This window comes from Gossypium hirsutum, chromosome A01, assembly GCF_007990345.1.
Source record: "Gossypium hirsutum isolate 1008001.06 chromosome A01, Gossypium_hirsutum_v2.1, whole genome shotgun sequence".
NCBI lineage: Eukaryota > Viridiplantae > Streptophyta > Magnoliopsida > Malvales > Malvaceae > Gossypium > Gossypium hirsutum.
Genome location: NC_053424.1, coordinates 114,393,079 through 114,406,275, shown reverse-complemented (window position 1 = coordinate 114,406,275; position 13,197 = coordinate 114,393,079). Strand labels below are relative to the sequence as shown.

Here is a 13,197-nt window from a genome sequence, read left to right as displayed (position 1 = left end):
CATTATAGAACATTCCAGAATATAAAGACTACCGGTTCTTTTACCTTTTAACAAAACAAGAGCTCCACGAGATACTCTAATGTCGCTCGACTCGATGTTGATTCTTCATCCTTTCAAGTATTAGATACTCAAGGAGATGAGATTCTTTCATAAACCAGGTACATACCTGACATCTGAGAATGTCCTAATCGTCCCATCGTGTATCCTAATTTTAACAGTACCAATACCAATTACCTTACTAAATGAATCGTTTCCCATGCACACAACTCCACTTTCAACCGAACTGTATGTGGAAAACCATTCTCTATTGGGACATATGTGGAAAGAACATCCCGAATCTAGGATCCACTCGGACGTAAGCTTGGAGTTATCGCTCATTGACACTAATAAGAAATCATCACCGCTTTCATCAGCCAAATTAGCACCAGTTACATATTCCTTGTTACTCTTAGTAGCTTTTTTTATTTCGCAATTTATAACAATCTGCTTTAACGTGACCTAACTTTTTACAATAGCGACACATTTTATCTCGTTTATTTGATGCTACCAAAACTATAATGCCCTAAATAATTTATTTCTAATTCTGTAAATATCTGACAAATATCTATCTACTCCAGTGGTTAAGTGTTTTGGTGGGTGTGCGTGAGGTCTTAGGTTCAAGTTTCACCTTTGCCAAATTTTGTTATTTTTCTAATCCAAGCCTTACCCTTGTTGAGTGGATTTATATTAAATTGTCTGTTAATCCATATCAGAATGAGCTTGCTGGATCAAGTGGTAAAGAGTTAGTGTGTTGAAGGTCTTGTGTTCGAGTCCCTGCGTGAACGTAGTTAATATTTTTTGCTTCGGTGGTGGTTAGAAGTTCAGTGGTAGTGGGATTCTGAATTAGTGGGTGGTTATGGATATAGATGTAGTGGGAGTTGGGTAAATTTTGTTTTCCCAAAAATCTCTCCCTTCTTGGAAAAAAAAAACTAACGTTTCCCTTTTTTCCTCCTCTATTATTTTCCCATTTTCTTTTTAATAGAAGTTTCCTCATTTTTCTTCCTCATTTTAACAAAAATTGTTCTTCTATATTGCGGTGCTTCGTATCATTGTGGTTGTACATTTGGTAAGTGAGGGTAGTATGTTTTGCTCGAGTAGGGAATCTTTCTTTAATTCGTTAATTTATAGCGATGTTGAACTTTTAATTGATGTTGAACTCGTGTTTTGGCAGTAACAGATGAAGAAGAATGGGGCTTTCTTCTTGCAGAATCGTAGTTGAAATCGTTCGGAGTGGTTGGGTAAGTGATGAACATTTGAATTAGATTGTTGTTGGTTTTGGTAGTTTCAGTTTAATCATGAATTATGACTGATTTTAGATTTTAGCTTATCGATTTTAGGTTCTGGTGATCTCGAGTGTATGCTTGCATGAAAATCGAAATAGGTGTGTTCTCAAATTGCAAAAAATGAGGTTTCGGTAAAAGCCAAAAATGCCTACTATCGACGCCACACGGGCTTGTGGCTAGCCGTGTGAGTTACCATGTGCAAGACATGACCGTGTGTTTGACGAGGGCATGGTCGTGCGCAAGACACAGCCGTGTGACGATGTGAGTGTGGCCATGTAGACCATACGGGCTAAGCCAAGTTGGGCGTGTGGGCTACACAGGTGTGTGAGCCCACATGGGCATGCCATACGGGCATGTGGATATTGGGTCAGGTCGTGTGAGCCACACAGACAAGACCAATCTGGGCGTGTGAGCCTACATGGGCATGTGGGCCCATAATTCTAAAATTTTTCCTAGGGTCGCACGAGTCATTCTGATCGATTATAGGCCTAACATAGGTCGGTAAGGGCCAACCAAACCCTAAAACTATGTGATTTGGTGGTCTAACATTCTGCTCTCAGTAAGACACTGTTATGCATGTCTAATTAGATTGATATATATTTTTTATATCTGAATATGAACATGTAAGCATGATAATTTTGATTATGTATATTTGATTGGGGTGGGATTTATATATGTGGAGAAAGTGTTCTGTATGGCGATCATCGCCTATATTCTGGTAGCTTGGCTATACATTATCTGATATGTGTTGTAACGGCATGATATGGTGTGTAAGGATGGTGGGTATTTTTAACCCCACATGGTGTGTTGGGATGGTCAGAGTCGTTGTGTAGAGGATGGATGCAACACTCAATATATTTGTTCTGTATATCTGTTTCTGTTATCTGAATCTGTAATAGGTCCGAATCTGAATCTGACTATGTATGTGATTTCTGTATGTATAGCATGTCTATTTCCATTGGGTTACACACTGAGTTTACGTAAACTCACATCCGTTTGTCTGTTCTATTCAGGTAATCCACAAACTTAGACGAGTCAGTGCGACGGAGGATCAATGATGGCCACTTGATCGAGAACTCTTTTACTTGGTAATCCATAGTTTTATAATTCTGGTTTTATTTGAGAGTTTGTAATCATTAGGACTCTCCGGACTATTGGTTTTTATTTTGGTTTTGGATGCGTTTTTTACTCTCTCATTTCATTACTTGTCTAAAATCACGGTTTTACGAAAACAAAGGTTTTCAGAAAACACGAATTACATTTCTAAAATATAACGGTTTTAAAACTTCCGCTGTAAATTATGTTTTGACAAATAAATTAATTAAATGACCCTTCACATCTTCGAACAAGAGTTTGCCTCTGCCATAAATTAGAGTCTCCTTGAAAGACTTGTATGAAGGGGGTAAAGAGCACAATAATAGCATAGCTTGATCTTCATCGTCAATATGAACCTTAACGTTCTTTAAATCATTTAAAAGAGTAATGAATTGACTGATGTGATCTCTAAGAAGCTCGCATTCGTTCATGCAAAATGTAAATAGACATTGTTTCAACACTAAACAGTTAGCTAGTGACTTAGTCGCATAAAGAGTTTTTAACCTTTTCCACAAGGCAGATGAAGTTTTCTCCATCAATACCTCCTGCAATACCGTATTCGCAAGGCACAACTGGATTGCAAACAATGCCTTTTCATCAAGCTCTTCACATTCTGTTTGATTTAGATTTTCAGGCTTTTTCCCAATAACAACCTTTTTCAATCAGGTTTGAACTAGAATTGCAATCTTCCGAACTTGCCACAGATTGAAAATTGTCTCACCATCGAAATTCTTAATTTCAAACCTTGTTGCTGCCATCTCTAAACGAGCTGATCTATGAAAATCAACCCGATTAAACAACAAGTAAAAAAACTAGTGTAATAAATTGAGAAATTGAACACAAATTTAACGTGGAAAAACCCCTCCAAAAAGGATAAAAACCACAGGCAAAGATAATTTTAGTATAATGGAAAAAGAACGAAGACTACAAATGATGGAGATAAAAACTAAAACCCGAAAACCCAAAAATAAAGAACCCTCAAAATGTAAACACAAAATTCTCTAAATGTGTTTTGAGTTCTAATCTCTAATAGGTGTATTTTCCAAGGTTGTAAAAGAACCTATTTATAGGCTCAATTAGTAGGTCAAATAAACTATATGCTAAATATATTATACTAATAAATACTAAATCTTCTAGAAAGAAAATATATTTTGTTTAACTTGACTTGCAAGCAATCTCTTAGAATTTTGGTCACACAACTCTAACAATCTAAAATCGCAAATAACCAAAGTGAGAAGATCAAGATGATCCCTTACAAAGAACTTATTAAAAATTATCAAAATAAATACGAAAAAGTGAAAAGACATTCCACAAAGGGAGGTTGTCAGTAATAGGAAATGCCAAATGATCTTTTTCACTCTAGAAAGGTTAACAATAGTCTCCCTCAAAAATGAAAGTAGGGGTGATTGAAAAATGAGGTGATGGTGAAGTTCTTATAGATAAAAAAGAGGAACATAAAAGGTTTTCCTTTTTAAAGGGTCCTTCATTAATTAAAAAAAAAGGGCACACGTATTATTGGAGGATTGGGAGATATTATATATGTAATCTCCCAAACTCGATTTAGACATTATGACCGAATTTCGAATGTTACATTAGCCATTGAAATGATTAAGTAAAAACGTCCGGTTGTAAAATCTCTATTTTGTTAAATTCTCGGAAAATTTAGCGTGGTTGCATAAAGTTAAAACACCAGTTTATTAGGTCATCCATTGTTAAGTTCGATTTATTAAAAGGTTGTGCCATTTGAAACAAAACTCAGTTTTATGTTGGAAAATCTCATTTAAAACCTTTGTATTACCGTTATGTGGCGGAAAAATTATCGCATTTGATTTTCTTAGAAAACGTCCTATTTTATTGTTTATTGGGCCGGTTTTTAAATTAGATGTGTATGAAGAGATAGTTAAAGCTTTTATTAGATACTAATTTAGTATAAATCCGAATCATATTATTTCATCCCTTATATCTAATACTATATTAAAAAAAGTTCAAATGGGTTAACATCGGATGTAACGTCCTAAAAGTTCCGGTAAGCATGAATAGTAAATTCAAAAGTTATTCATTTGAATGAAGTAGGACTTAAAACATGATGGGGGCAAATGGACATGGTGGCAACTAAACCACCAAGTGAAGTGGATGTAAAATTGAACAAAACCAATGAAATTAGAATAGCATTGAAGTGAGAGTAAATGACACTTATTAGATAGGTGTAAAGGAATGATGTTGTCAAAAATCTCATTAGTTGCATGGAAGTTACACGTTTGATTAGAGGGGGGGAAAAGACAAGAAGCAAAAGGAGATGATTTCGACAAAAGGAAAATGGATAGGGAAAAAAATAGAAACTTCTATTCTTTATTTCAGCCGTATATAATAATGGTTGCAAGGTGTCAAAGGAAGATAGGTGGTAATTTATTTCGTAGACATGTAACGTCCTTTTTGCCTGAAAAGCTAATCATCGGTGGTGAAATGAGGAAAAGGGAAACAAGGGATTTCTTAAAAAGCATTCATAATAACCAAAGTAAGTGGATCAGTTGGTGTTAAATGTGACAATGAAATGAATTGCCACCTAGCCCACTAAGGATGAGAATAATAGTTGTAGTGGGATAGAAATAAGAAGCCATTTTCCATGCAAAAGAGATAATTAAGTTTTGATCAGCTTGGGGGAAAAGAAAGGAGAAATTGATCTCATTTGGTGCCTAAGAATGATTGGTGAAGAAGCAAGAGAATTAAGAAGATAACGTCCAAGTGAAGGGGCTGATGTCCATAAAAAGATAGGTGGTATTCAATGAACGTGACCTTCTTGAAATGAGTTACTTGAATAAATTTTAGAATGAATAGAAATTTAGTTTGTTGGTTGTGTTATGTGAGGTTGGTTCATATGGGATAGAATATAATTTAAAGTTACCATATTGTTCATATATATATATATATATAAAAGTTAAATGGCCTATAGTAATGATTAGATAAAAATGGGATTTAGAATAAGGTTAGCTTTGTTATAGGTTGAGTAACCTAGTGTGATACTTAGTATTGGACAATGGATGTAATGATACGTTATATAGAGGTGAAGTGAAAAAAAAAAAGAATTCGGCATTAAATTATATATTTTTATGATAATAAAAATGTAATTTTATCATTTTAATAACTTATATTTTTATAATTTTTAAAAAATTAAATAAAATTTTTTATAAATTATAAATAAACCTAAAAAAAAAAAAAATTCATTAATTTTAGGAAGAGGGACGAGCCGTTGCCAGTTCCCGAAGCTCCGCGATTATGCTATATATTGTTTATGCATATACGAAACGCGAATATAGATGATAATTCGTGATTGAATGTAACGTTTGACTTTGTACGCAAACTGAAACTGTTTTTGATACATTGCGAAATTTATTACGACTCTAGTTCGTATTATTAAACAATTATGGATATATGTGAAAGTAGGTAACATTCAATTGAATATGAATTACGAATAGCTTTATAGACTGTGCAGTCGAATAGTGAATAGTGTTATAGACAGTATTAGTAGAGGTATCTGGCCAAAAGCTTTGTGGATAATACCATAATATAGTGAGACACCCGTCAAAAATCTTATGGATCAATGATCATGCCAAGTTGGAATAGCATACCACATGTTAGAGAAGTTTTGAAAAATTCGAAACATACCCCTCATTGTGGCATCAATTTGATCTAAGTCTGGATGTGACGTAATGTAAATGACATGTTTACATTATGCCTCATTATGGGACCAAGTTTATTATCACCGTTGTGACCTCGTAATGGTAAGTTGAAGCTACAATCTACAGTGAAGTAACATCCTTGAGCATTATAAATGACCATAAAGTGATATTGATGTCCCACTGTGGCACATGTAATTTATATAGACGCTCCCATTGTGACCATTTGTTTCACTTTAGTTTACTCAAGAATTGAAATAAAAAAAAATAGTAAGAGTGTGCTTGAGTGAAAATATTTAAAATTATTTAGTTTTTTAAAATATTAGTATTTTAGAATTGATAAATTCTTTGTAGTTGTTTTGTTTGGATAAATGAATGATTTAGGGAAAATAAGATTATTCGAATTTTACAAATCTAAAAAAATATAAAAGAGGAATAGTTATATTACAAATTTTACAAATTCAATATGGATATATTATATTTGTAAGAAATTATAAGTAATTTTAGGGTGAAATACACTAACAGCCACAATTTTAATCTCAATGATAAAATAGTCACTTAACTTTTAAAAAATAACAAATTGGTCACTAACATTATCAAAAAGTGACAAATCCATCACCCATTAACTTTTTTTATTACAGGCCTAACGAGACAGATGACATGACGAGGAGCCGAAGGGTCTAATGTTTGGACGGGTTTAGGGTAAAAAAAATAAATCGATTGTGATTAAGAGAAGAAAAGAAAATCTATTGGGATTAATATTTTAGGGTTTAGGGCTGAATGATTAAAGGACTGAAACTTCCGGTGTAAATTTAAGGTTGAAGGATTAGGTTTAGGGTTTAGGAAGAAAAAAAGACAACAAAAGATATCAGTGGTTAGGGTTTAAGGCCACAATGGTTAATAGTAGAGAAGCAGTCGATGTTGTTGCATCCACTGTAACGGGTAAGTTTTTGTATTTGGTTTATGATTTTTTGGATTTAAGGGTATTTTGGTTTAGGGTTTTCTGGATTTCTTTGTTGAAAAATGTTGCATTCGCATGGGGTTTATGCATTATGTATGTTTATTGTTTGTATTAAAGTGTATGGCAAGTTTAGATTTTTCTAAAGTTTTAGTTTTCAATGTGCATACAAATAGCCTTAGGAAAGAGACAAATAAGTTCCTATATGACAAATCAATTTTTATTAAATTATTCAAAATTGTGTATGTCATTGAATTATTCAAATATGATTCAAAATATTTTTTAAATGTTGATTCAAATATGATCACTGTTTGTATCAAATTGAATTGCGGGTTTGAATTTTTCTAAAGTTATTGTCTGGCATGTGCATACTAATAGCTTTAGGAAAAAGACAAATCAATTCCTATTTTTTTTGACTAACAATATCAAGCTTCTTTGGAATCAAATATGACAAATCAATTCCTAGTTGTGAAGAACATTTTTTAAATGTTGATCCAAATATGATTATTGTTGGTATCAAAGTGTATGGCGGGTTTAGATTTATTTGGTTATTGTTTGTCATGTGCATGATATTGTTTTGGATCTGTTTGTATTAAATTGTTTGGTTATTGTCCATGACGTCGATGGATTTCTTTATATTTTATTGTCTGCCATGTGTATGATAGAAATAGATTTTTTGTATTAAAATGTATGGCATGTGCATGACAGAAATGGATTTGTTTATATTAAATTATTTTTGTAGCCTAGATTGTATTAAAGTGGTTAGTTATTGTCTTATTTTGATGTGTCTAATGGTTTTACATTTTTTAATATTTTTTATAATTTTATAAAAAAATTAATAATTTTAATAATTTCTATAATATATTAATAATTTCTATTAACTTTTTAATTATTTTTTAAAAGAATTTACAATTTTCAACTGCATGAGTAATTAACAATTTTGACATAATGCAATTCATAAATTAAAGGAGATTTAATTGACTTTTTTTAGTTTAAAAATACATATATCCTTTATCATATATATTCCCTTTTACTCATTGAGTATATCATATTTATAAGAATATATAGATTGAAGGAAAAAAAATGAAGTTTTGGGTTGTTCAAGAAGTATAAAAGGAATAATATAAAAAATTTAAAGCATGATGTATGAGTTTTTAATGCATTGAATGTTAAGAGGGGGAAGCACGGTCAACATACGATTACATTTCCCAAAGAACTTTTCTACAACAACATGGATTAAATTCACATCCAGAGAAGAAAAAGACAACACTGAAAAGCCTTAATCACATTTTAAAACACACTATGGAATTCACATGGATTATGGCTGACATAATTTGTCGAAAAAACGCTTAAGGACATGGCACACTGAAGCATCATTTTCAGCTTCTTTTTTGTCTAACAAAAATTCCATGCCCATGCCCATGGTTGCTTATATATAACCACCCCCTAATGAAACCCAGATTCATCTCATATATTATTCCTCAAAGAAATAGTTTTTTCTTTTTTTGGGGGTGGGGTCCCTAAGATGACAAACCAAGAAAACTCAGTTATTGTTGTGATGGTGCCATTTCCAGCACAAGGTCATTTAAACCAGTTGCTTCACCTCTCTAGGATCATCCTCTCCTATGGCATCCCGGTTCATTATGTTGGTACATCCACACACAACCGGCAGGCAAAGGTGAGAGTTCATGGTTGGGATCCTGTAGCTGTGGCTAGTTTCCATTTCCATGACTGTCAAGTTCCTCCTTTTGCTTCTCCTCCTCCAAACCCCAATGCAGCAATCAAATTCCCTTCTCATCTCCAGCCATGTTTTGATGCCTGTCATCATCTTCGTAAACCTGTCACTGAGTTGTTACGCATGCTTTCTTTACAAGCAAAAAAGGTCGTTATCATTCATGACTCTATGATGGGATCCGTGGTTCAAGATGTTGGTTCAATTCCCAGCACAGAATCCTATGCTTTCCACACTGTTTCTGCCTTTTCTCTCTTCTTTTATTTATGGGAATCAGCGGGGAAACCACAAGTTAACGCAGAAATGCTTGGTGAAAATGACGTTCCTTCTCTTGAAGGATGCTTCACTGAAGATTTCTTGGAGTTCATTGCTTTGCAACACCGATATCTAAACGTCACTTCTGGGAGTATATATAACACAAGCGAAGTGATAGAAGGTACATACGTTGAGTTGCTTCGCCAACATATGAAAGAAAAGCAACATTGGGCTTTGGGGCCATTTAATCCATTAAAAGTACCTGAGAAAAACAGTTGCGGTAGCCGACACTACTGTTTGGAATGGCTTGATAAACAGGCGATGAACTCTGTTCTTTACGTGTCTTTTGGGACTACAACCACAATGGGTGATGAACAAATCCAAGAACTGGCAATTGGTTTGAGACGAAGCAATCAAAAGTTCATTTGGGTATTGAGAGATGCTGACACAGGTGATGTTTTCAATGGAGAAGTTAGAAGGCCGGAGCTTCCAATGGGATACCAAGATTCAGTGAAAGATAAAGGGTTGGTGGTGAGAGATTGGGCACCTCAGCTGGAGATATTAGCCCACCCTGCCATTGGTGGGTTTGTAAGCCACTGTGGGTGGAATTCATGCATGGAAAGCATCACCATGGGAGTACCAATAGGGGCTTGGCCTGCGCATTCAGATCAACCAAGAAACGCAGTACTAATCACAAAGTTGCTCAAACTCGGCATTACCATCAAGGACTGGGCACGTCGAGATGAAGTAGTGACAGCAGCGGTAGTTGAAGATGCCGTGAAACGTTTGATGGCTTCAGAGGAAGGAGATGAGATAAGGAAGAGAGCGGCAGAAGTAAGTGGTGCGGTGCGCCAATCGTTGGCTGAAGGTGAGGTTGACCGTAAGGAGTGGGACTCCTTCATTACTCATATCATTAGGTAGGTTTTATCATTTATTACTATCAAACTACTGCCACATGATTATTTTCCTTCAAGTATGTGTTAATCTACGAAACAAATTTCGGAAAATGAAAATTATGAAATAAAATTTAATGTTTCTTTTTTAAGTGAAATGACATTCTATACTACATCATTTTTATGTAACATTCGTAAATAATAATACGATATATTATCATTAAATTAAATAAAAAATATAAAGGACTTGTAAATAAATATTAAGGATTTTATTTAAATATTGTGTCATAAACATTTTTAAAAAATCTATTGTTATATTCAAGAACCAAGCAAATTGATACCATTAAATGTAACATTTTATATTTGATCGATCGCTGGATTCGAGCTACAGTGTGTCACATTTGTTGTCGGAGCAATTAAGATCAATTCACAATTAAAGAGTGTAATTTGTACAATAAAATCAAATTAAATATACACTCCTTAACATACCAATGCAAATATAAATTTCATTTATGTAAGCACCTAATAACATACAACAAATCCACCATCTATTAAGGTCGTTTAATAATATTTCAATTAAGGCACCATCACATATCTCATACATTTATCAGACTATGAGAATTATAATTTGCATATGCATATCAACCATATATATATTACTACTAGAATATAAAATATAACATTTGATTATAGCGTTATTCAACTACCACAAAACCTAACTTATTAGGTACATGCCAAACATAAGTAATATTGGAAACAAACAAACATTACTGAGACTGGGATTGTGGATTGAATGCTGAAGTCGATGCTCGAAAATCTCAAATTAAATCTAACATGCGCAAGGAAAAAACAAACAGTACACTGAATAAAACATTCAGTGGTAATTTTATAATTTAAGAATGTAATATTAACATTAACAATTCTACCCTAAATAAACAAGTATATTTATATATACTTGTCTACCATACACTTGTAACTCGGAGTTACCAAGCTTTACATTTCGATATGAACATGTTATGTATACAAAACTGGCACCAACCCATCCCCCTTCAATGCAATCTATAGAGATATTTCATTATACTTATAATAATAACATTAATTATAATAAATTTCAATATCAAAACATGCCCTTATCAGCACTATTTCCAATTTACCACTTCTAATATCACCTAATTCATTTGTTTCAATTAATATACAATCAATTTCAAGTTTAATAAAAGTTTACAGAAGCTCAATACTATAAGCTAATTAGCTATTGCATCTTATACAAATTATGTGCAATATAAAATAAAGCTCTCTGACTAAAACACGAAATTCCCTTAAAGCTCTCTCAAAACTCGCTTAATCTTCTTTTAATCTTAACGTGATGGATATGTCAGTTTTAGGGTTACAAAAGCCTTTTTATAGGCTGAAATTTATGTGAATATATTACTAAAATATCCCTAGAATAATTAGAATTTAACTAGTAAAATATAGCAAAGTTTAACTGGAAAAAGAAACTGAATTTTTGTGGGAACACATCGCCATGTCACAACGTCCCAAATCACCTCGTCACGACATCATCTGTCGTCATGACATCGGAAAATTCCTCGTTGCGACATCGTTGCCTATTAGATGTGTTGCTATTTTAATATCCTCATGTCATGATACGGGTAATGGTAAGTGCTTAAAAGGATTTTGAAATACGAGGCACACTCCACTTGCAGATTGCCCCCTCCAGCAACTATCGCCACTTTCTACCACTACTCGCGACACCGATTAGGAAGCATGAACCACTTACACACCAAACCAGTTGTGCAAAAATTTGTCAACATATTGTATAAGCTGATCAACAGTCATAGTTTATAGTTTATATATTTGTTTTATAATCTAAATTCGAGTTTATGGTTACTTCCTACATTGTTGTGTCTAAATTTATAAATATTGATTTGACGTTTATATTTTTGTCTAGGATATCAGTTAGTGTGAAAATGAAAATGTTGGGTATCATTTTAAAGGTGGAAGAGCAAGTGAAATCAAGCAACAAGTAGACAGTAATCACTACTAACCATTACTATAGCATGGCCTTTAATACATCCTCATGCCACCCACCGGTAAAGACCCCCAAGAAGCAGCAAAAGTTAATGATCTTTTTCAGGTAAAGAATCTTACAATATTTTTAATCATCAAGGACCCACTGAGTTGATTGTTTATAGATATTATTAACATTTTTAAAAAAAATTATATTTAGTATATTGGTTTTACTATTCAAGAAAAGAAAATAATACATTAATTACGATTTATTTCTCTGCAAACCACAGCTAATATTTGTAACCAAATATAATTGAATCATTCATGATTGGTGCTGTTGACATATAATCAGGGGGTGTGGCTCCAAAAAGGAAAATTTGTCATGTAAATCCCTATTAAATTATTAAATTAAAAATTAATTATGGTAAAATTACACCTTAACTTATCAAAAAATGAAAAATAAATATGTTTAATCTCTTAAAAAATGATGAGATCATAAATTAATACATTATAAATTTATGTTTTGATCTCTCAAATTTATTATTAAGTTCCAGCCCCTTCAAACATTTTCAGCTTCACCCTTCCATATGATTAAGGAATCTCATTACAAATAAGTATTGAATATAGTAATAAAATATATTACACTCTTAATGAGAGAATTTAAATTTTAACCTTGAAGATAATATTGATAATATGGATAGTAAAACAACCAAAAAAATACATTGATTATATATATATATATATATAACTCCTTTCTTTTTATATAATTAATGATTACAGTATTGAAAAGAGTTGTTTGTGTTATGAATACCTTATGAAGTGAATGTGCATCATAATCAAAATAAAATTTTAATGTACTTTAAATTCTAATAGTTATTAGAATTAAATATCTACTTCTTTTATACTTGTTATATCTATAAATATAGACTCAAATGAAACATTATAATCACTCATTTAATCAATAAAATACATTTTCTATTACTTTCATATTAAATAATACTCTTTTTCTCTTCATAGAATTCTTGAAGTGTTTTTTTCTTACTTTTTTCTTTTAGTTTTTTAAATACTATTATTACGTTGGATAAGGTTATTGTTTTTAATTATATTTTAATATATGAATTAGTAATAATTTTTTATTTAATTCCATATTACTAGTTTTTAATAAGTATATATATATTTAAAATCGTGCTTTTGAACAAATATAGTTTAAAGTGAATCATGTTTAACAGAAAGATGATTTGAAGAGTTCATGGGTCGG

At 32.5% G+C, this 13,197-nt stretch overlaps 1 protein-coding gene across 1 annotated transcript; it reads left to right on the top strand.

Moving 5' to 3' along the window:
• The first annotated feature begins 8,225 nt into the window (after window positions 1-8,225).
• On the top strand, window positions 8,226-10,107 carry LOC107922142 (zeatin O-glucosyltransferase). Its single transcript, XM_016852011.2, has one exon. The coding sequence runs from the start codon at window positions 8,575-8,577 to the stop codon at window positions 9,955-9,957; it is 1,383 nt and encodes a 460-aa protein (XP_016707500.2). The 5' UTR covers window positions 8,226-8,574; the 3' UTR covers window positions 9,958-10,107.
• The last annotated feature ends 3,090 nt before the right edge of the window (window positions 10,108-13,197 follow it).